The sequence below is a fragment of the Antechinus flavipes genome, chromosome 1, assembly GCF_016432865.1.
Source record: "Antechinus flavipes isolate AdamAnt ecotype Samford, QLD, Australia chromosome 1, AdamAnt_v2, whole genome shotgun sequence".
Lineage (NCBI taxonomy): Eukaryota > Metazoa > Chordata > Mammalia > Dasyuromorphia > Dasyuridae > Antechinus > Antechinus flavipes.
In genome coordinates, this window is record NC_067398.1 from 658294564 (window position 1) to 658318554 (window position 23991).

At 35.0% G+C, this 23991-nt stretch overlaps 1 protein-coding gene across 3 annotated transcripts in view; it reads left to right on the top strand.

Moving 5' to 3' along the window:
* The window catches only part of MLLT1 (MLLT1 super elongation complex subunit), an 88096-nt gene that overhangs the window by 13659 nt on the left and 50446 nt on the right, over positions 1-23991 (top strand). For all 3 annotated transcript variants that reach the window (XM_051971774.1, XM_051971772.1, XM_051971773.1), the window contains exon 3: positions 5327-5409. In XM_051971774.1, the coding sequence (XP_051827734.1) occupies positions 5327-5409 (83 nt within the window). The remainder of the gene's footprint in view (positions 1-5326; positions 5410-23991) is intronic.

Below are 23991 nucleotides of genomic sequence, written 5' to 3' on the forward strand. Positions count from 1 at the left end.
CTGTTCCATGGCATTCTGTCCTCAACTCCCTGCCTTTTCAGAGACGTCTCCTATCCAAAATGTGGCTCTCTCCTCCCTCTCCCTTTTGGAATCATTGGTTTCTTTCAGGGTTCAGCTTGAAGCCACTTCCTGTCTGAAACCTTTCTTGATTGCTTTTCTCTGATCTTTCTCCCCTCAAACCCTCTCTCTTCCAAACTGTTGTGTGTGTATTTTCCTTCCTGGAATTGCTTTTTATATGTTTTTTATTGACTTATCTGGATACATGATCTTTTCCCTAGAAGACTATAAGCTCCTTCAGGGCAGGGTTATGTTTTTTGTGTTATTCCCACCATCTATTATCCCCAGTGTGCTGCCCATATTAGATGCTTAACAAATGCTTATTGAAGGATAAATGAATGAACCTGCTTGGTCCCAGTAGGCAGAGAGATGAATAGCAAGTGGAAATTGAAGAGAACAGTTTAAGCTAAATAGATGAAAAAAAATTCTAACAGTGAGACATATTCAAAAGTAGAATCAAATGCCTCAGGAGTTCATGGATTCTCTTTTACTTGAGCTCTTTTTTGTTTTTAGATAGATTAGGTATTTATTATGTGCGTGTTATATACCAGGTAGTCTACTAATTGCTGAGGATGAAAAATTTTTTAAAGAATTATGTGCGAGAGAGAGAGACTCTGTGTGTGTGTGTGTGTGTGTGTGTGTGTGTACACATATATATATTTGTGGGTAATATACATATATATATAAATGTATATACACATGCATGCATTTTTATATATATATATAAATAATTATAGCATCATGCAATATCATTATGTGTACTATAATATTAATAGCTAACATTTACATAATGTTTGCTATGTGCCTGGCACTGCACTAAGTGCTTTATAATTATCTCATTTGACCTTCATAATCACTTGAGGAAGTAGGTGCTATTATTATGCACACTTTCTTGCAGATGAAGAAACTAATGAGCAAGAAATACAGGCAAGCAAGATAACCATGTTTACTTAAACATATATAATTACATACTATATTTTAAAAACTCCTTTTAGTCTATGCTCTCTTCCGTTTTCTTTCTCCATTTAAAAAAATTTTTAATTTTGGAGGGGGGGGTGGTTGCGAGGCATCACTATTGCTAAGGCTCCTCTCCCTTTAACCTTTTCAGTTATAAAAACAAGATATTTTTAAAAACAAAAACAAACAACTAAGCATAGTCAGGCAAAAGAAATGCACATAGTTGCCATGGTCCAAAGTGTGTTTCTCTATACATCTTGATTTCATCACCTCTCTATCAGGAGTTGGAAAATATCACCTTATGTTCTCTGAAGGCTTGTTTCACCACTTCTTTGAACAAAGTTCTTAACCCTTTCACAATTTCTTTTTCTTTATAATGTTACCATCTTCTAAGTTACTCTGTTGGTTCTGTTCTTTTTACTCTGTACCAATTTATATTATTTACTTCGTTTTGAATTTATCTCTTTCATAAATTCTTATGGTGCAATAATCTACTGCCTTCATATGTCACATACTCAATGTTTCCCCAGTTGATAGGCACTGCCTTAGATTTCAGTTTGTTTTTTTCCTTTTAATTCCTCAGTTTATTTCTTCATTGAATGGTGAACCTTTTACAAGGATATCAAGAGGGGATTTAATTTCTCCTAGTTCTGTGATCCTGCAATGTATAGAATATTTCGTGGGATCACATGGGGGGATGCCAATGAATCAGAAGACAAGGTCTTTACCCTTCTGAAGAGGTATGGCATTGGTAATGTTTAGTAGTACTTGATATCCTTGGCTCAGCCCCAGTACTGGAGGTCTTTGGGGATTATATCTAGAAATGAAGCCATTGTCTGCTTTGTGATTTTTAATGGGCACTCCTATATCCTTTGAGATGCCATTAACTAGGTTTAAGCCATTTAAGTTGTCTTCAGGTTTTATAGCATTTAGCTCTTTATTGTCTGCCTTCTAATTTTATGGGGTCTGCTAGTTTAACATGGAAAGAATCCATTTTTTGCTCTGTATCTCTTAGAAAAAGTCAGGATGACCTAATTAAAAAAAGCCACTGACTTAGAGTCAGGAAAATAGCTTCAGGTTTTGCTTACTTTATTTTCATAACATCACTTAGATACCGAGTCTCCGGTCGCTCTTCTACAGATGGAGACTGTGGTATCTTGCCTATCTTAAAGGGTTGTCATAAGAAAAATGGTTTATAAAATTTAATGTACTCTATAGATTTCAACTGTTATTATAAATAGTAAATGACAACAGTTGAATAACTCAATGATTACTTTAGGGTGAGCTTTAGTCAATAAGAAAGCTTGCATCTCATTTTGGTTTTTACATATAAGAAGTTATGATTGTAGCAAATTGCTTCCATAGCTTCCATGACAGGTATGAATACATTGATCAGAAGTTGTTTATTACACAGAGAAGACGTGAAAAGGGTGGAGCTAAGGAGACCATTCAGGAACTATTCTAAGTCCCTGGAATCTGCTGCTTTTGATCTTATTTATTTACTTGATACTTACATTTAGGATGACTGAGCAATGGAATATAGATGGCTCAGTGAGATATCACTATTCCTGCCAAAAACCTACTCTCCTGATAGTTTAGCAAAGCTTTTTAGGTCTTAGGGAAATGGACTACCTTGGCCTTAGTTATCTTAGTTTCTGGAAAAGTGAGGAACAGTTAGGTATAGCTGTGGCTTCTTTAGCAATTGTTGCTTTCCTTAAGAAAGGGACTAGAACATGTAAGCTACCAGACTTATGCAGTATTTTGTCTCAGGAACAACATAATGTAGTATATTGAGCCAGGTAAACCAGAGGGAGGTTCAAATCCTGCCTCAGGTGCTTAACTATATGACCTGAACAAGTCATGAAACCTCTCTAGACCTCCCTTCTTTGTCTATAAAAATGAGGGGGCTGAACCTGGATAATCTCCATGATGTCTTCCATTTCTATGAACTGAGTTGACCTACTCTGTTAGTCATGCATGTTTCCCATCTTCTACAATCATTTGCCTGGCAATGCCTTGTATGATTGCATAATGTCCAGGATGATCAATTAAAAGAACTAGTGGGAGTTTGCAGGAGGAATTGGAAATATTTGGCAGCATAAGAAGTCATCATTTTTATTGAAACTCTTCCTGGTCCTTTATCTTTGTCCTTTTTTATAGCAAGTTTGATAATAACTCAGTAAATTTTGTTTAATGGTTTACCAAACTTTTTCTGTTTTTTCACTGCAGCTCTTCACAATAGTCCTCTAGTTTCATAACATGATAGATATTTCTCCTGAATTGCCATACTCTGAACAAACTTCTTATTCGTCAATCTTGTGTGTGTGTGTTGTGTGTGTAGCTTTTTTTCCTCAAGTATGATATTTTTATTCCCATTTTTGAGATGCAAGACACTAAACTAGCATGAACTGACATGACTTGACCAAGATGATGTAGTTTATTAGTACTGGGATCTGAAAAATTTCATATAGATTCATCCTCAGATTCTAAGTCCATCTATTTATCTATATATATGCTTTCTCTGAGAATTGCCTATTATAGAACAATAGGCAAAATTTGTCTCATTTACAGATTTGGAAGTTAAAATGAATTATAGCTTAACAGAGAAGTCAGTTGACCAACACTTGTTGTTTTTAAGTACCTACCATGCTAAGTACTCTGCTAAGCACTGGGGATATAAAGACAAAAATGAAACAATTCCTCCTCTTGAGAGGCTTATGTTCTAATGGAGAAAACATGCATATGGTTTATATACACATAGATGTATATGCATATGTGTCTATATGTATTATTATATAATATAATATGCAAAATGAATACAAGGTAGTTTTGGGGAGGGAGTTCTAGTGGTCAGGGGAAGAATCAGGAGAGGCTTCATATTGGAAATCCTTTTTTGGGGGAAATAATTTTTTTTTCGCAGTTACATACGAAGACAATTTTTAGCATTCACATTTGAAAAATTTTAGTTCTAAATTTTCTCTCTCCCTCCTTCAAAACAACTTCCTCCCTGAGATGGTAAGCAATGTATTTATCAGATTATCATCATTTATATATGTGTTCAGTCACGCAAAATACATAACTATATTAATCATTTTGTAAAAGAAGACACAGACCCAAAGGAAAAAAACACTACAGAAAACATACAGAAAATAAAAAGTAGAATGCTTCATTTTGTGTTCAGACGCTTTCAGTTCTTTGTCTGGAGGTAATAGCATCTTTCATCATGAGTTCTTTGGAGTTGTCTCAGATTATTGTATTGCTGAGAATAGCTAGATCATTCACTGTTCATCATAGTACAGTATTGTTGTTATGTGTATAAAATATTCTGGGTCTGCTCATTTCACTTTCCATAAGTTCATATAAGTCTTCCCATATTTTTCTGAAGTCATCCTGTTTACCATTTCTTATATTGCATAGTAGTGTTCCCAGTTGATGTACATCCCCTCAGTTTGCCACTGAAAAAAGAGCTGTTGTAAATGTTTTTGTACAGAAAGGTTTTGTCCTCTCCTGGGCTTTTAAAAAAAATCTCTTTGTATTCCAGACCTAGATGTGGCAGTGCTGGATCTAAGGGTATGCAAGTTTGATAGCCTTTTGGGCATAGTTCCAAATTGCTCTCCACAGTGATTGGATTACATGTTGGAAGTATTGAAGTGAGAGCTTGTCTGAGGGCTTCATGCCTGAAATAAAACTTGCATGGTGTATTGAAATGGGCCATTGGCCCCAGTAGGGACCTGCATTCCTGACTCCATGATCTTGGGGCAAGGCCCTTCTGACCTCTCCTTCCTTATCTTTTAGGGGAAGGTGTATTGGGCTAGATCAAGATGTACATCTCTCCGGCAGTTTGAGGAAGCCATTACCCTTCTCAGAATAATGTTTTAAAATGTATTATATATGAAATACATAAAATTAGAAAGGAAGCCAATTGTATTGAAATACTGTTATTATAAGAAAAAGTTAACAGAACCCAGCTTAAGACTCCTGGACTAGATGATCTCTTAAGTATTCTTACAACTTTGACATTCTTTATTTTTATATGTTCTAGCTAAGTTGATTTTCCAGTGTTTATTTTTACCCCTGTAGACTTTTATAACTTTGTCTTTCACAGGTATCTACTGTTTGGGGCATGATATAAAGGAGGATGTGGAATTTGATATTTCTGAATGAAAGCCCCACCACCCAAAATCCGTTATTGAAAAGGAGACTAATGATAGAGTTAACAAACAATAAATAAGGTTGCTTGGTGTGAATAAAGGTGATAATGGCTAGGCAGTTACTGTTGGGAATTTAACAATTTCTAATTCTTCCTTTCTAGTGTGCAAAGAGCCCCCTTACAAAGTGGAGGAGTCTGGCTATGCGGGTTTCATCATGCCCATTGAAGTTCACTTCAAGAACAAGGTAAAGAATTTGCTCTCTTTAACTTTGATTCTTCCTAGGCTTAGTATGTGGTTGGGGTTTGAGTTTCCTGACCTTGAAGGACTTGGCTTTCTTTTTCTCTGATAAATAAAACTCAGTCCCAAATCTAATCGTTTGGGTATTTCCTTCACCAACACAACCCCTTTTTTTATGCCATAATAGATATGTCTTCCTGAATTGCTGTACTTTTCTATTAGTCAGTGTTCTGATGTGAAGCTTCTTTTTCTTAAGTCTGTCCTTAGAAGACAGAGCATAGTTTATTACCTGACCTGTGCTTGATTACTCTTTGGCTTAGATAGGGTTTCCTGAAGTTTGAGCTCCAGGGGCATCACCTGATGGAACCCAGCATCACCTCCATGTCACAAGAAAGCCTTGCTGAGGGACTTGACTTAAAAGAATTAGTAACTTTACTGTTAGTGTTGTGTGAAGAGTGGAAAGTTTCTTGCTATCTTGATCATTCATGCTACTTTCCAAAGTGAATGTGTTAGGGTGAGTGAACTCAAATTTTTTACATTAATAAACTTTAGAGAAAAAAACTTAGATATCTCACCCAACTGGAAGTTGGTCTGAGCAGAAATTGTGTGCTATTTTTGCAGGAATATATTCTGTCATAGAATACCTGCTTTCATATTGTCTCTTTTAAGAGTTTAAAAAAAGACTCATTTTGGTGGGGAAAAGGCTATTTTGGATTATTATGGATTAAATCATTGAGTAGAATTAGTTCCTATGTGTATGTAAGAAAACAAGGAAATGGTTTTTGAAATGAATATTTACTTAGACTTTGGACATACCTTAAATTCCTAATTGATATTCTTTTTTTAACTATTAATTTTTTTAAATTAACAGGTATCTATTTTCTCTCCTCAGTGTCCCCAGTTGAAAACAAAAACAAAATTTTTATTACAAAAATGCATAGATAAGCAAAATGAATTCCTGGTTTCATTTTGTTCAAAAATGTGTCTCAGTCTGCCTATTTATTCTTATCATCTAATTGTCAGGGGGTAGATAGCATTCTTTCATTTACGGGATAGGATTTATTCTAGGAAAGGGTTGTTCTTAATAGTGTTCTTAATAGGTGTTATTCTGTACATTTTTTTTCTTAAGCTTATTATATGGTATTAGCAGATGAGGAACTGTATACAGGGAATGGCATTATTTCTTGTTATTTGGGGGGGTAGGAACAATGTTTGTCTAGGTAAAATAAATGTAGCTATCTTTGAATTAAGTTTATTTTATGTGAAGGAACTTAATGTTGATGAAGTTCTTTGAATTTTGTTAATTACTAGATTTGAATTTTTCTTCCTAAATCATTTCTTTATGTGGCACAATGGTTAGAAAACTGGACCTGGAGTTTGCAAGTAGCTCCATGTTCATATTTGGCCTCAGGACACTGTGTAACTATGCAAGTTACTTTTACCTCTGTCTGCTTCAGTTTCCTCAGCTCATATAATAGCACCTCCCTTCTGGAGCTGTGAGGACCAAATGAAATAATATTGGTAACTCCCAGCACAGTGTCTGGCACATAGTGGGTACTTAATAAATATTTGTTTTCTTCTTTTTACCTCTCCAGCTAGTGTTTATTCTGGAACTAAAATTGCTCTATAGATGTATTGGTTTATGATGTCAAATGGCATGCTGAGGCAGGAATTTACAAGTTCTACCAGTCTGTCTCAATCTTGTCTAGTAAGTCTCCAATCTTGTTACCACCCTATACTTCTCTTTCCATGGTTTACTGGAATTTCTGACTAGCAGTGGTGTCTTCTTCCTCTGGGCAGGGACGGTTGGTTTTTGTCAGTGTAGTTCCTGAATACCAGATAATGTGGAGAGATTATGTTTTGAGGGCTATGAAATACTATTTTAGTGATTAAAAGTGTGAGTTATGATGGAAAGGTGCACCTGCTTTGCCTTTTCCTTTGTGAGTGATCTAACTTTCAGAACACTTGTCAGAACTAGATGTTTGTCCCCTATCTTCTTAGTTAGAAACCACAGTGTTTAACAGACTAGATTTGTTGATTGATAGACTGACTCACATTGTCACTTTGAACTTGATAGAAAAGTGGCACATAAGTTTCGTTTGGAAGCCAAACAGCCAAGCTCTAATGGCTGCCAAACCTTATTTTTAAGGCTTTTGAAACTGGGAACCAGATTCTCAAGTTGGAACTCCCAAGGTCAATTCCATCCTGTGACTGAGGACAGCAGGTGGTCTTTGGAGTCTTCATGTGAGCTCTAGCCTGATTTGGAATCTGTTTCTTAATTCCTGATTTACCTTTAGAGAGAAGTTCCTGGTACTAGTAGTCACCAATTTTATGATGTAGAAATTAGACAGTAAAGCAGATTTTGAAACAGACTGCTTATTGTTGTATTTCTACTTTTCTACATGTTTGATGTCATTGGCAGAAGTCATTGGATAAGTAGCAGAGAGATTATATCCTTCAGTGAAGAAAATTTATCAAGCAATAGAGTTCCCTGAAATCAGGCTCTCATCAGAGCTTAACACAGTGTTATGTGCATTCAGTAAACACTTAATATGTGTTTATTAATATTTCTAAGTGAGAACCCAGTTTTTTTGGACTTTAAAGTATTAAATGGATGTTATTTTAGCTATTATAGCTATGTTACTCTGGGCAAGTCACTTAACTATTAATTATTTTTGTCTTAATTTCCTCATTTATAAAATGAGCCACAGAAAAAAATGGCAAACCACTCTGATAAGTTTGCCAAGAAAACCCCAAATAGAGTCACAAATAATTGGACACGACTGAAAAGCTACTAGTAAACAACAGCAAATTTTCATTCATTTAAATTCCCATATATTTCAACTTGAAAGATTGGTTGGACTTTATGGTGCTATGGAAATGCAAAAAGTTTCACACTGGATCATAGATCCAGTTCCTTTAGGCCTTTATGACAATTGCAATAGTGTACCAAGTATTTTTCCCCACTTTAGTCCATTTCATTCAGCCATCAAAATAATCTGCCTAGGTACAGATCTGACCTACTCAATAAACTCCAGTGGCTCCCTATCATCCTCAGGATCAAATGTAAAGTCTTTTGATTGGTATTCAAAGTTCTTCATAAGCTTCTCCACCTTTTCAGTTGTTTTTATACCATCACACATGCATACTTTTTCTCTCTCTCTTTCTCTCTCTCTCTCCTTCCTCCCCCCACCTATCTTTTTCTCTCCCTCTCTTCCTCCCTCCAATCCAGTGGCACTGGTCTCTTCTGCTGTTTGAATAAGCTGCTTCATCTTCAGACACAGCATTTTCATTGGCTGTCTGTCTCCCAAGCCTGGAATTCTCTCCCTCCTCATCTCTCCCTCCTGGCTTTCTTTAAGTCACACCTAATATTCTATCTTCAATAGGAAACATTTACCAGAACCCCTTACTACTAGTGTCTTCCCTTTGTTCATTATTTCTGATTTATCCTGTATATAGGTTGTGTGTATGTGTTTGTGTGTGTATGCATATAGTATGTATATAGTTACATGTACAGATATTTTTGCATGTTATCTCGTACATTAGGCTGTGAATTCCTTGAGATCAGGGACTACTTTTTGCCTTTCTTGATATCCCCAGTACTTAGTGCATGTGATACCCAGCATATAGCAGATGATAGATGTTTACTGACTGATAACATAATGTATTATCTCATCGTGGGCAATATATAAAGTTGCTGTCTTATTCTCAGAGATTAAAAATTATTAACAGGTGAATCAAAGCAATTCCAATAAACTAGTGATGAAAAATGCCATCTGCATCCAGAGAGAGAACTATGGAGACTGATTGTAGATCAAACATAGTATTTTCCCCTTTTGATATGATTTTTCTTGGTAGCCTTACAAATATGGAAATATGTTTAGAAGAATTGCACATGTTTAATCTATATTGGATTACTTGGTCTCTTGGGGAAGGGGAAGAGAGAAAGAAAAATTTGGAATACAAGATTTGGCAAAAGTGAATGTTGAGAACTATCTTTGCATGTATTTGAAATACTACTTTTAAAAAAATGATTAAGAATCTCCTATGAAGAAGTCACTACTAAGAACTGACACTACAAAGACAAAAATGAAATAATACTTATCCTTAAAGGACTTATATGTGCCCCCTTCCTTTTCTCCTTCCCTCCTAATCTCTGACTGCTTTTTGAAAATCCATAGGTTTTTTCTGTTGGGCAGCTGGAGCTCCTTTTCCAGTTATATTTTGAATTTATATAGCATTTTCCTTTCAAAGAAGTCCAGGCATTGCACCAAGAACAGTATTTGCTGTCTAATGTACAGACCAGAAGGGGAGAACGTGGAACTTTAGGCCTGTGTTCTTTAATATACTAAGAGCATCATTGAACATTTTTTCAGAGTTCCAAACTACATAATATGGAGTGTTCAGACTTAATTGTGAATCCCAGAGGATTTTGAAGACATTGTTTTATTTATTTTTTTCACATGTACAATCATTTTAAACATATTTTTATATTAGTCATGTTGTAAAAGAAAAATCAGAACAAAATGTAAATCATGAATTTAAAAAGCAAATAAAATACAAAAAATTTGAAAATAGTATACTTTAACCCACATTTATCTTGCTGTTACTGTGAACAATGTTGTCCTGGATCTGCTCACTTCTTTCAGCATCAGTTCATGTAAGTCTTCCCAGACTTTTCTGAAATCAGGATGGTATTCATGATTTATAGTGAGTATTTTATTTTGCTTTGGAGGGCTTCTCCTAATGTTCAATTATGTTTATTGAAGGAAAGTAGGAAGTCTTGATTGTTGGCTCTAATGCCAAGCTGGAGCTATTTGAGGTCAGAACTTATCTGGATCCATTTTAAAATTACTTTTTTGATTTTTTTCATGACAAGTGGGTTAAAACTTTTTTTTGCTTGTGTTTTAACCCCATATTAGGAATCTTGCATTATTGATTCTGCTTCATTGTTACCATTTTCATATAGCATTAGGGATGTGATACTTTGAAAATATATTGTGTATAGAGATAAGTACAAAGTTGAGATAAACATTTCTGTTTTCATGGAATAGGGAGTTAAAACTATTTATTTGACTTCATTTGTTATTTGTCTACTATGTGGTATGCACTATGTTTGGTACTGGGTCTACAAAGACAAGAAACAGTCCATCCCCTTGATTCTTCATTTTATTGTGGAAGAAATATGTCCTCAAACCCCAAATTACACAGATTAGTAAAGAAAGTATACAAAGTTAGAGAGGCAGCCTTGTATAGTAGATAAAAGGTTTGACCTGGGTTTAGGTATTATCTCTTGACATATATGGGCTTTGTGATCCTGCACAAGTTAATCAACCTCTTAGTGTCCCAGATACTTTCTATGTTTGTAAATTGTAGAAGAGTTGCTATTTTGCATTGATAGGAATTTCTTTAACAAGAGGCAGTTAATTCTCCAATTGATAAATGGTCAAAGGATATAAACAGACAATTTTCAGAGGATGAAATTGAAACTATTACTACTCATATGAAAGAGTGTTCCAAATCATTATTGATCAGAGAAATGCAAATTAAGACAACTCTGAGATACCACTACACACCTGTCAGATTGGCTAAGATGACAGGAAAAAATAATGATGAATGTTGGAGGGGATGCAGGAAAACTGGGACACTAATGCATTGTTGGTGGAGTTGTGAACGAATCCAACCATTCTGGAGAGCAATCTGGAATTATGCCCAAAAAATTATCAAATTGTGCATACCCTTTGATCCAGCAGTGTTTCTATTGGGCTTATATCCCAAAGAAATACTAAAGAAGGGAAAGGGACCTGTATGTGCCAAAATGTTTGTAGCAGCCCTCTTTGTAGTGGCTAGAAACTGGAAAATGAATGGATGCCCATCAATTGGAGAATGGCTGGGTAAATTGTGGTATATGAATGTTATGGAATATTATTGTTCTATAAGAAATGACCAGCAGGATGAATACAGAGAGGACTGGCGAGACTTACATGAACTGATGCTAAGTGAAATGAGCAGAACCAGGAGATCATTATACACTTCGACAACGATATTGTATGAGGACATATTTTGATGGAAGTGGATTTCTTTGACAAAGAGACCTAACTGAGTTTCAGTTGATAAATGACGGACAAAAGCAGCTACACTCAAAGAAAGAACACTGGGAAACAAATGTGAACTATCTGCATTTTTGTTTTTCTTCCCGGGTTATTTATACCTTCTGAATCCAATTCTCCCTATGCAACAAAAGAACTGTTCGGTTCTGCAAACATATATTGTATCTAGGATATACTGCAACATATCTAACATATAAAGGACTGCTTGCCATCTAGAGGAGGGGGTGGAGGGAGGGAGGGGAAAAAAATCGGAAAAGAAACGAGTACAAGGGATAATGTTGTCAATATAAAATAATCATTAAATAAAAATTAAAAAAAAAAAAAAAAAAAAAAAAAACAAGAAGCAGTTAGATGGTGCAATGGATAGAGCACCAGGTTTGGAGTCAGGAAGACCTGACTTCAAATGTATCCTCTGATGTAAAATGAGGGTAATAATAGCATCTACCTCCCTGAGGTGTTGTAAGGACCAAATGCCATAACATTTATAAAGCACATTGTTTGGCACATAGTAGGCACTGATGTATTAATACTGATTTCCCTCTTCTCCTCCTAGGAGCTAAAAGAATATATTATGCAAAGTCTCTCTGTCTAAATAAAATTTCCAAATGCATCGCCTCTCTTATTCAGAGATGTCTTTTAACAGACAATAAAAGTAAAAGGGGAGGGAGAAGCATTTTAGCAAAACTGACCACATCAACTGTGCCTTAGAATGTAATGTCCCTCTGAAAAGGAAAGGAGATGCAATTTCTCTTTTCTTGGGGACAAACTTAGTTGTTATGATGTTTTTTTTTTTTTTTCTTTCTTTGCATTTCATTGTCATTATCATTGTATATCATCATTGTATATATATTTTTTCCTGGTTTTGCACTTTAAAGTTTCACAAAGCATTTAAATATATGATCTCATTTCATTTTCACAACCATCCCTTGTGGTTTAAGTGTTATCCACTTTAGCCTGGAGTCAGAAAGATCTGAGTTTAAATCTAGCCGCAGGCACTTATTAGCTGGATGACTGGGTAAATTAATCTCTGTTTTCTTTAGTGTTCTCTTCTGTAAAATAATAGTAATAATAACACTTTACCTCCCGAGGTTGTTGAGTATCAAATGAGATACATTTGTAAAATGCTTAGCACAGTGCCTGGTACCAGCATATGAGGAATCAAGGTGTTTTAAAATATGTAGCAGAGAAGAAAAAGAATCATGGTTGGATGACCTCTGTATTTCAGTAAAGTATGAATATAAATAGTAAAATAATTAAGTTCCTTTGCTGAGAAGAGAGACAGACAGGATCTAGTGTTGGAGAAGTAAAGATTTGCTGCAACTGCTATAGGAAGTGAAATTGCTTTGCTATTGTGAGAGCCCATTTGAAAACAGATAAAAGAGAATAGGTGTTTTCAAACGAGAAGTTGAGGCTGAGAGAGGTCAAATAAATTGATTTGGATTGAACAGCTAATAAGTATCTGAGATGGTCTTTGAACTCATATTTTCCTAGCTCCAAGATTGCTCTTTATCGATTGTGCTTGTGCTGTCTCTAAAATCTTGAGTTCCTCTCCTTATCTGAAGCAGGAAATCCCCTTAATAGCATAAAATCCTAGAGTCTTAAAGGTAATATCTAACCTAGCCCAGTCATCTATGAAATCTGAGATGGAAGTTTCCACAACCATTCCTGCATAAGAATTCCCTTTCCATCATACAGTAACTGATTTGTAATCATTCAACCTTTGCTTTAATACCTCTATTGCAGGGGGACCAACTAATTGTCCATCATTGTCCCATTTTGGTTTTAGAGAACTCTCATTCTTAGGAAGTTTATCTTTATGTCAAGCCTAAATCTACCTATCTATATCAAGGGCATTACATTTTGTTTTGCAAAACAAGTCTAATCCTTCTTCAAAGTCATAAACCTTCAGATCCTTGAAGACTACTGTCACGTGCCTCTTTAATTAAGTCTTCCCCTTCTTCTTTCACACTTTAAGTAAAGCATTTTACTACTCTGATATTCCTTTTCTGTATATTTGCAGCCTTTTAGTGTATTCGTAAAAATATATTCATAATTGAACTATTTTGGATTTGATATGGTAAGGCCATAGTACAACAGATCTCCCTCCCTAGTCCTGGACAATTTTCCATTTAATACTGTATTAGCTTTTTTTTTGGCTGAACTATTGTGCTCTTGATTTCTTTGAGCCTACAATGCACCAAAAAACTCAGGTCTTTTTAGTCAGACTGATATCTAACCATCCTTTGATCCTTGTTGAGCTTGAATTTCTTGCTTTCTTACTGAGTACTTATGACTCACCAAATTCTAACTCTGGATTATTCCTGATATACTCATACTCAGTGTGCTGCTGAATGAGCTAAAAAAAAGTCATAGAATCATGCCGAATGGTACTTTGAGAGGTTTGCTGTCTATTTGCAGATGAGCTGTCAGTATAGAAAGACAAGTCTCACTTCACACAGCAGTTGTTGCAAAACTTTACTTCTCTTTTAAATCTTTTGTACCTTTTCCTGTCTTTCTTCTCAGTACTAGACCTTACTTGATGCTTTATTGAAAGAGACTTTATTCACTCTGCTCTACTCTTTTGTTCTCCAGTCTCTGAAGAAGAGAGGCAATGAGAAAAAGAAGAAATCAAAGGAATTAGAACAAACTATAAGGAAATAAAACTCTCACTCTTTGCAGATGATATGATGGCATACTTAGAGAACTGTAGAGCATCAACTAAAAAAATTACTTGAAATAATTAACATCTTTAGCAAAGTTGCAGGACATAAGAAAAACACATAAATCACCAGCATTTCTTTATATGACCAAGAAAGCCCAACAAGAGATAGAAAGAGAAATTTCAGTTAAAATAACTAAACAATAAAAATCTGCTTTTACTTTCTTCTTTCCCTTATGATTTCTTTGTATTTTGACTTTTGACTTTAATTACTAAAGTGACACTTTTTTCAAATTTACTAGTAATCATTGAACAATGATTCTAACTAAAGTTGTCTCCTCTGTCCTCATTGTTCCTGACCTCTCTGCAGCCTTTGATACCATTGACCACTTTGTTACTGGTGTATATTGTCTCACTTATGGGTATTCATGACATTGCTTTCTCCTTTTTTGCTGTTTTGTGTCATCTGCAGATTTGATAAACATATTATTGAGAATGTTAACACTTAGCCAAGTATTTATACCTGAAGTATTCCAGTGGAAACTTTCCAAGCTGACATATTATACCTAAAGTATTCCAGTGGAAACTTTGCAAGCTGACATAGATCCAGGAATAATTCTTTGAGTCAAAATCATTTAATTTAATTATCTTTAAATCCACTTTACTTTACTATCATGTAGCTCACTTCTCTTTTTTTCCTAAAAGTTCCATAAGAGATTGTGTAAATTACTTTGCTAAATCTCTAACTATGGCATTCTCCACAACTCTACCATTTAGTAACCTTGTCAAAGGAAATGAGGTTAATCTGGATGAAACTAAGCTGACACCACTTCTATTTCTAAGTGCATACTATCGCTTGAACAATGTATTTCAGAATGTTGTAAGAAAGTGAAGTGAAGTGCAATAGATCATTGGTTCCAAAATCTTCCTTTTTGAAAATTGGGACATTTGCCTTTTTCCAAATCTCTGTGTTCTTTCAGAGGTCACTGAATGTCTCAATTACCACATTTTCTTGTACTCTGGGATCTAGTTTACTGGATTCTGGTGTTTTGCATTCAATAAGGACAGGTAGCTATTGTCTTACCACCACCTTATTTGTCTTAAACATCAAATCTTTATTCACCATTTTTGTTCTGTCCTTTCCATTTCCAAGATTTTTTCTTGTCCATCTCAGTTATATGTGATTTTCATATTTTCCCCAGGGAAGCTTTTCCAAATCCATTTCAGTTACTCTTAGCTTGCCTTGATAGTTTGCTTTGGGCAAGTATCCAAATAATCGAAGTCACATTGCTACTATATCATGCCTACGTCTTATGAATTCTCTAGTCTGCCATCATCTCTGCTTTTTTTTTTTCTGTTCAGGTGGTTTACTGTATATACTAAGGTGACATTGTTTCTATTTCTGCCTCTGTTAACTCTCCCCAAATGTTCTCTATCCAGAATTCCCTAGTTTCTGGATTTCCTCACATAGTTTAAGTGTATCATTTTAATCTAGTTCTTTCTGGTATTTAGTACAATAAATCTTTTGAATACCCCCTCCCCTCAAAAAAATTATCTTTTTTTTAAATATTTCTTTTTTTTTTTAATTATAGCTTTTTATTTACAAGATATATGCATAGGTAATTTTTCAGCATTGACAGTTGCAAATCTTTTTGTTCCAACTTTTTCCCACCTCCTTCCCCCAGATGGCAGATTGACCAATTCATGTTAAATATTTTTCAGCATTGACAGTTGCAAATCTTTTTGTTCCAACTTTTTCCCACCTCCTTCCCCCAGATGGCAGATTGACCAATTCATGTTAAATATGTTAAGGTATAAGTTAAATACAATATATGTATACATGTCCAAACAGTTATTTTGCTGTCTAAAAAGAGTTGGACTTTGAAACAGCATACAATTAGCCTCTGAAGGAAATCATAAATGCAGGTGGACAAAAATAGAGGATTGGGAATTTTATGTAGTGGTTCATAGTCATCTCCCAGAGTTCCTTCCCTGGCACAACTGGTTCAGTTTATTACTTCTCTATTGGAACTGATTTGGTTCATCTCATTGTTGAAGAGGGTCACATCCATCAGAATTGATCATCATATAGTATTGTTGTTGAAGTATATAATGATCTTCTGGTCCTGCTCATTTCACTCAGCATCAGTTCATATAAGTCTTTCTAGGCCTTTCTGAAATCATCCTGTTGGTCATTTCTTACAGAGCAGTAATATTCCATAATATTCATATACCACAATTTATTCAACCATTCTCCAATTGATGGGCATCCACTCAGTTTCTAGTTTCTGGCCACTACAAAGAGGGCTGCCACAAACATTCTGGCACATACAGGTCCCTTTCCCTTCTTTAAAATCTCTTTGGGATATAAGCCCAGTAGTAACACCGCTGGGTCAAAGGGTGTGCACAGTTTGATAGCTTTTTGAGCATAGTTCCATATTGTTCTCCAGAATGACTGGATGTATTCACAATTCCACCAACAAAGTATCAGTGTCCCAGTTTTCCTACATCCCCTCCAACATTCCGCATTATCTTTCTCTGTCATTCTAGCCAATCTGACAGGTGTGTAGTGGATCTCAGAGTTGTCTTAATTTGCATTTCTCTGATTAATGACTTGGAGCATCTTTTCATATGGCTAGAAATAGAGTTACTTTCTTCATCTGAGAATTATCTGTTCATATCCTTTGACCATTTATCAACTGGAGAATGGCTTGATTTCTTATAGTTTAGAGTCAATTCTCTATATATTTTGGAAATGAGGCCTTTATCAGAACCTTTGACTGTAAAAATGTTTTCCCAGTTTATTGCTTCCCTTCTAATCTTGTCTGCATTAGTTTTGTTTGTACAAAACCTTTTTAATTTGATATAATCAAAATTTTCTATTTTGTGATCAATAATGATCTCTAGTTCTTTTTTGGTCATAAATTCCTTCCTTTTCCATAGGTCTGACAGGTAAACTATCCTATGCTCTTCCAATTTATTTATAATCTCATTCTTTATGCCTAGGTCATGAACCCATTTTGACCTTATCTTGCTGTACAATGTTAAGTGTGGGTCAATGCCTAGTTTCTGCCATACTAATTTCCAATTTTCCCAGAAATTTTTGTCAAACAGTGAGTTCTTATTCCAAAAATTGGGGTCTTTCAAACACTAGGTTATTAAAGTTATTGGCTCTTTTGTCCTTTGGACCTAACCTATTCCCCTGATCAACTAGACTATTTCTTAGCCAATACCAAATGGTTTTGGTAACCGCTGCTTTATAATATAATTTTAGATCTGGTACAGCTAGGTCACCTTCAAAAAAATTATCTTTTTAATAAATAGCCATTATCATAATCATTCCTTTTGCCCTTCTTTCTTTTTCATTTCAAAAAATATATATCCTTCCAGTGCTGAATTCTTGTTGTTGGTCCCATCCCACCGAATTTCAGTAAAGCTTTTGAGGACAACCAATAAAAAAATTAAGCATATATTAAGCACCTGTTACAATCTAGGCATCAGCCTAGATTCTGGTAATACAGAGACAAAAATTAAAACGTCCCAGTTCTTAAGGAACTTCATTCTACTGGGAAGAAGCATTATGAACACATAAAAATGTTTTCTCGGGCATATTCCTATCTGAGTTTGAACAAAATGGTGTTCTACCTTTTTTGAGTTCTTATACTAAGTATAAACAAGTGTTCTTTCCTCAATCTACTTAGTGCCACATTTCCCCACATTTTTGTGCCTTTTATTGGTGATTTTGTTGTTTAAAATGATTCCCAAAGCATTCTTAAGCATCAGAAAACTGAGATGTCTTATGGAGAAAATATATGCTTTGTTCAAGCATGGGTGCTAGTGCTATTGACTGTGAATTCTGTTGATCAACAATATAGTGCATCCAGAAAAAGGAAGAGATTGTTTATTGTTCTGCAAGTGACACTGCTCCAGAAAGTGCTAAGTAAATGTTATGACCAGAGGCTCATAGGCTCCCAACTCTGTATTTCCTCTAGTGAGAGTAGTGCAGTATTCTCTGATTCAATGTTCACAATGATTTATAGGTTATGTAATTACCTCAGATGACAAGAATCAACTGTAATTTTTATGGAATGTTAGTAGAGAAGATCAGAAAAGGCCTTATATGTAAAGTGGCCCTTATGCTGAATTTTGAAAGAAATTAGAGATTCTAGAGTATAGATGAGAGTGGAGTTTATTCTAGGCATGAAGGGGCTTGTGAAAAGGCCTGAAGATGGAAGAGAATGTCGTGTGATGAGCACAAGGAGGTCAATATGACTGGAAAATAGAAGGTGTAAAGAATAGTGTGCAGCAAGACTGAAAAGGTGGACCAAAAGCAGATGGCATAAGGGTTAAGTGCTAAGCAGGAGTTTGGATGTGGTCCTAGAGGCTCTAGGAAGCCACTGGAGCTTTTTGAGTAAGATAATATCGTCTGACTCAAACTTTCAAAAAAAAAAAAAAGTGTTCTTTTTTTTTTGTTTGTTTTTTAATTAATTTATTTATTTTAATGCATATTGGTTTGTTGGGAGAGAAAAATCAGAACAAAAGGGAAAAACCATGAGAGAGAAAAAATAAAAAAGAAGTGAACATAACACATTGTTGATTTACATTCAATATCCATAATTCTTTTCCTAGATGCATTTTCTATCCAAAGTTTATTGGGATCAAGTCTTTCAGAGTTGATCATTGCATATTCTTGTTATTATTGTGTACAATGTATTCTTGGTTCTGCTTATTTTGCTCAGCATCAATTGATATAAATATTTCCAGCCTTTCTAAAATCAGCTTGTTCATCATTTTTTATAGAACAATAATATTCCATTACTTTCATATATCGCAGCTTATTCAGCCATTTCCCAATTGATGGGCATCCACTCTTTTTTCCATTTTTTTGCTACCACAAAAAGAGCTGCTACAAACATTTTTGCATAGGTGGGTCTTTTCCCTCCTTTATCATTTCCTTGGGATACAGACCCAGTAATGGCACTGCTGGGTCAAAGGGTATGCACAGTTTGATAGCCCTTTGGGCATAGGTCCAGATTACTCTCCAGAATGTTTGGATCATTTTACAACTCTATCAATAATGCATTAGTGTCCCAATTTTCCCACATCCTCTCCAACATTTATCATTACTTTTTCCTATCTTCTTAGCCAACCTGAGAGATGTGAAGTAGTACTTCAGAGTTGTTTTAATTTGCATTTCTTTAATCAATACTGATTTAGAGCGTTTTTTTCATATGACTATAGATGGCTTTGATTTTGTCATCTGAAAATTGTCTGTTCATATCCTCTGACATTTATCAGTTGGGAAATGACTTGTATTCTTATAAATTTGACACAGTTCTTTATATATTTTAGTAATGAGACATTTATCAAAAACACTGGTTATAAATATTTTTTTCCAGCTTTGTACTTCCATTTTAATCTTGTTTCTCTCTCTCTTTTTTTTTCCTGTACAAAATTTTCTGTTTGTGCAAAAACTTTTTTAATTTAATGTAATCAAAATTGTCCATTTTGCTTTTCATAATGTTCTCTAGTTCTCCTTTGGTCATAAATTCCTCCCTTCTCCAAAGGCAAATTATCCTTTCTCTCCTAATTTGTTTATGGTATCATCCTTTATGCCCAAATCATGTACTCATTTTGACCTTATATTGATTGGCATGGGGTGTGAGATGTGGGTCTATGCTGAGTTTCTAACATTATTTTCCTGTTTTTCCAGCCATTTTTGTCACATGGTGAGGTCTTATTTCAGAAACTAGACAGAACTTACACCTTCTAATGGGAACTGTCCTTCAGAATCATCACTTCAAAGGGTGCACATTTATTCCAGTGGTCAATCTTTGCTCAGAGTATTTTAGAAGTTCCTCTATGGGAATTGCCTTCAGGGTCACAAGGAAAATCACAATATTGCTTATTGACTTCAAATGATGTTTATCCATTTTACTCACCAGACCATACTCTGAATTTCTTGGCTAGTTCAAAAAATCAAATCCATTACCAAAAGTACAAAGATTTCCCACTATCAAAGCTATTGAAAAGCATTTGACTTAGGCTCAGAAAACAGTTTCCATAAATGTCATTAAAATGATGCTTATTTCCTGGGCCTTCTAGCAGGTGACAACTTTGAAGGCAATCGCAATTATTTAGATGATGATGCATGCTAGTATGTTTTTGTAACACGTGCTTAAGTCAGATATAAAGTCTTCATCCTGATGTGAAGTTGACCTCTATGATATTGAAAAAAATGAATATACAAAGTGTCTATTAATTCTGTTTGATTCCCTTTTTACTTCTATGATAGCCTGAAAAAAGGCAGAAAGTGTTGAGAATCATACAATTTCCAGACATTCTGTAAATACTAACTTAACTGTTGACACTCTAAATGGGACATTCTTGTTCAGTGACCAAAGCATGGCCATACTACTGGAGGAACTGAACCATATTGTGTCAACATTCTGAATATGTATAACAAGACAAAAGGAAGTTAGAGCCCAGTGGAAGGATGGCTCACAGATTCTTCTTTGAAAGGCAAATAAAAGGCTTTGCTGAATTGATTTTATTTTATGTCCAGTGGCAATGGGAAACATTTCATGGAACATTTGGTCTTCTCATTTTGGTCTCTTATAATAAGTATGTGCTGAAAAACTACCACAAATATAATTGTAGCTTATGCACCATTCTTGTTGCAGAAAATGAGAAAATAGGGAAAATCTATGACAAACTTGATAGGATTCTCCAAATTAAATCAATACATAATAGTGGCTTTATCACAGAAATGGACATATAAAATTATTGTTCCCAAAATATTGTCAGAATAGTTTAGCAATGAGAAACGAGAGGCCAAAATATTGTAGACTATTCAAAAGTCTTATATCAGGCTATAACAAAGTTCTTTCCTTGAAAAAAATTCAAGCAGAGTTGATCATTGTGAATACATACAAAAATTAATTTTATTAGGACAGGAAACAATTGATTAGTGATATGAGTGATTCCCAAATCACTGACTTATTAAAGAAAAAAAAAGCAAGAAAGAATAAAAATGATAAAATAAGGTATATTTCCAAGGTGCTACAACTAAAAAATGGGAAATGGATAAAATAACAGTAATAACCACTATTTTCTGAAATGTTTACTATAATTAAATCACCACAATAAGGAGACCAGAAAACCCTAGCAACTTCTGCATCCAGCAAACACTTTAATCACCTTGCTAGTTGACAAGAGATAGCAGCTATGGAGAGCCAAATCAAAACAAGTATTTAGTAAACACCTACTGTGTTCCAAGAACTGCTCAAAGTATTAAGGGTCTGAAGACAAAAACAAAACACTCACAACCTTATAGGTGCCCATCTATAGGTATCAGATGGAAGCCGAAGGCTTCTATAGCTAAGTGGACTGGGTACTGGAACTGAGTCCTGAAGGAAACCTGGGATTCAAAAAAACAGAGCTGATAAGTGTGGGGGATGGCCAGTCCAGAAACACGGGCCTAGGTGAGGGAGCATCACAAGTACAAAATAGTTACATGGCTAGTTTAGATGGGCCCGTATTTGGTGCTTGAAAGAAAATGATTTAAGAGTGGAACCAGTTTGTGAAGTGCTTTAAATGCTCAACAGGGTTATATTTCATCCTGGAAGTGTTAGGGAGCCATTGGAATTTGCTGAGTAAAAATCATTTTGGTAACTTAGTGGAGAATCAGTTGGAAAAGAAAAAGACTTGAGGTAGGAAGAGTGTGGCTGTGTAAATAGAGAGGGGCATAGATGTAGGAGATCTTATGTAGAGGGAAATGATAGATCTTGATAACTGATTGGCTCTGTCAGATGAGAAAGAATCTCATCTCCACCAAAGATGTAAGTCTAGGTGAATTGGAAAGGTAATTGTGCCTATCACAGAAACAGGAAAGTTTAAAAGGAGAATGGGTTTAGAAGGAAAGATGATGATTCTGTTTTGGTTGTGTTTAATTTGAGTGAGATGTCTATGAAAGTCATTTTTAAATGAAATATATATTTTGAAGTCAGTATTGGTGATGTGAAGCAGAGAGAGAAATTTGGATTTCATATGTGTATATCTATGAGTCATTTACATAGTTATGAAATAATTATGATTAATGAGAACTAATGAGGTCATGAAATGATAGAATATAGAGAGAACATAGGGAGAAGTCTAAGATAGAATCCTCAAATCCTGGAGGGTACAGTTATGGGTATCATGAAAAGAAAGACTATTCAGGAAGAGAGTGGTGGCCATGCAACCAAGATTGAGAATAGTAAGGATTTCCAAAATGTCATTAGGTTTGGCAATTAGGTCATTATTAGTAATTTTGAAGATAGCTATTTCACTTGAATGATGATATGAGAAGCCAGATTGAAAATGGTTTAGAAGAGTGTGAGAGAAGTGGAGAAACTGACTTTAGTTGTCTTTACCAAGGAATTTAGCTGAGAAAGGGAGGAAAGCTTTATAGCATAGTAGAATCTAATGAGTTTTGGTTTTGTTTTTTGTTTAGAATGCAAGGTATTTGGTTACATTTTTAGGTAATAGGGATGAAAAGACTGAAGATCAGAATAAGAGAGATAGAATGATAGTATAGGCCAGTGGTTCTCAAACTTTTGTTTTCAGTATCTTTATCCTATTAAAAATTATTGAGTATCTCTCCAAAGAGTTTTTATTTACCATATTTGAATTTGTAGACCCTCTAAAAGGGTTTCACAGATCCCCAGGATTCTCTAGATCATACAACCACTGGTGTAGGCAGTCTACTAGAGAAGATAAGTGATGAGGTCAAGATAACATATAGTTAGGTCCTACCTAAGGGAAGGATTAGGATCAGAGGCAGCAGTAAAGGAGAAGGTAGCGGGAGATGGTAATCAAGTCACCAAGCACTTATTAAGCATCTTTAATGTGTCAGACACTGTGGAAATACAAAGAAAGGCAAAAATAGCCCCTGCTGTCAAGAAGTTTACATAACTAAGGAAAAATAACATGCACACAACTATATACTTTTTTAAAATAGCTTTTTATTTACAAGTTATATGCATGAGTAATTTTATAGCATTGACAATTGCCAAACCTTTTGTTCCAATTTTTCCCCTCCTTCCCCCCATCCCCTCCCCTAGATGGCAGGATGACCAATACATGTTAAATATGTTAAAGTATAAATTAAATCCAAAATAAGTGTACATGTCCAAACCGTTATTTTGCTGTACAAAAAGAATCAGACACTGAAATATTGTACAATTAGCCTGTGAAGGAAATCAAAAATGCAGGTGGGCAAAAATATAGGGATTGGGAATTCTAGGTAATGGTTCTTAGTCATCTCCCAGAGTTCATTGTAGCTGGTTCAGTTCATTACTGCTCCATTGGAATTGATTTGGTTCATCTCAATGCTGAAGATGGCCAGGTCCATCAGAATTGACAACTATACTTTTAAGGTATATACCGAGTTTTCATAAGATATTATACAGAGTAATTGTTGTCAAAGGTTTTTAAAATGAGAAGAAAAAGAAGGAACTCATATCAACTACTCTTTATTTTCTCAGTAAAGTATGAAATGAGGATAAAGGAATTTCATATGTCTTGATAAAGGAAGTAGACCACTTAAAGGGTATTGGCAAGATCAAGGGCGGGACTATTTCTGTGTAGGTTAAGTGGAATGGAAGAGTAGAATTTGAGGGCTGAGTAGATTGAAGAAATGTGGTTAGGACACCACTAATTTAGAAGGATCAAATGGTTTGTAAAATCATAGTGGATGATTATAGAAAAATTTTAAGCAGTATTACCTTAAAAAGAACCAAATTATAAGGAAAGGAGGGACAGAGAAACAGAGAAAATA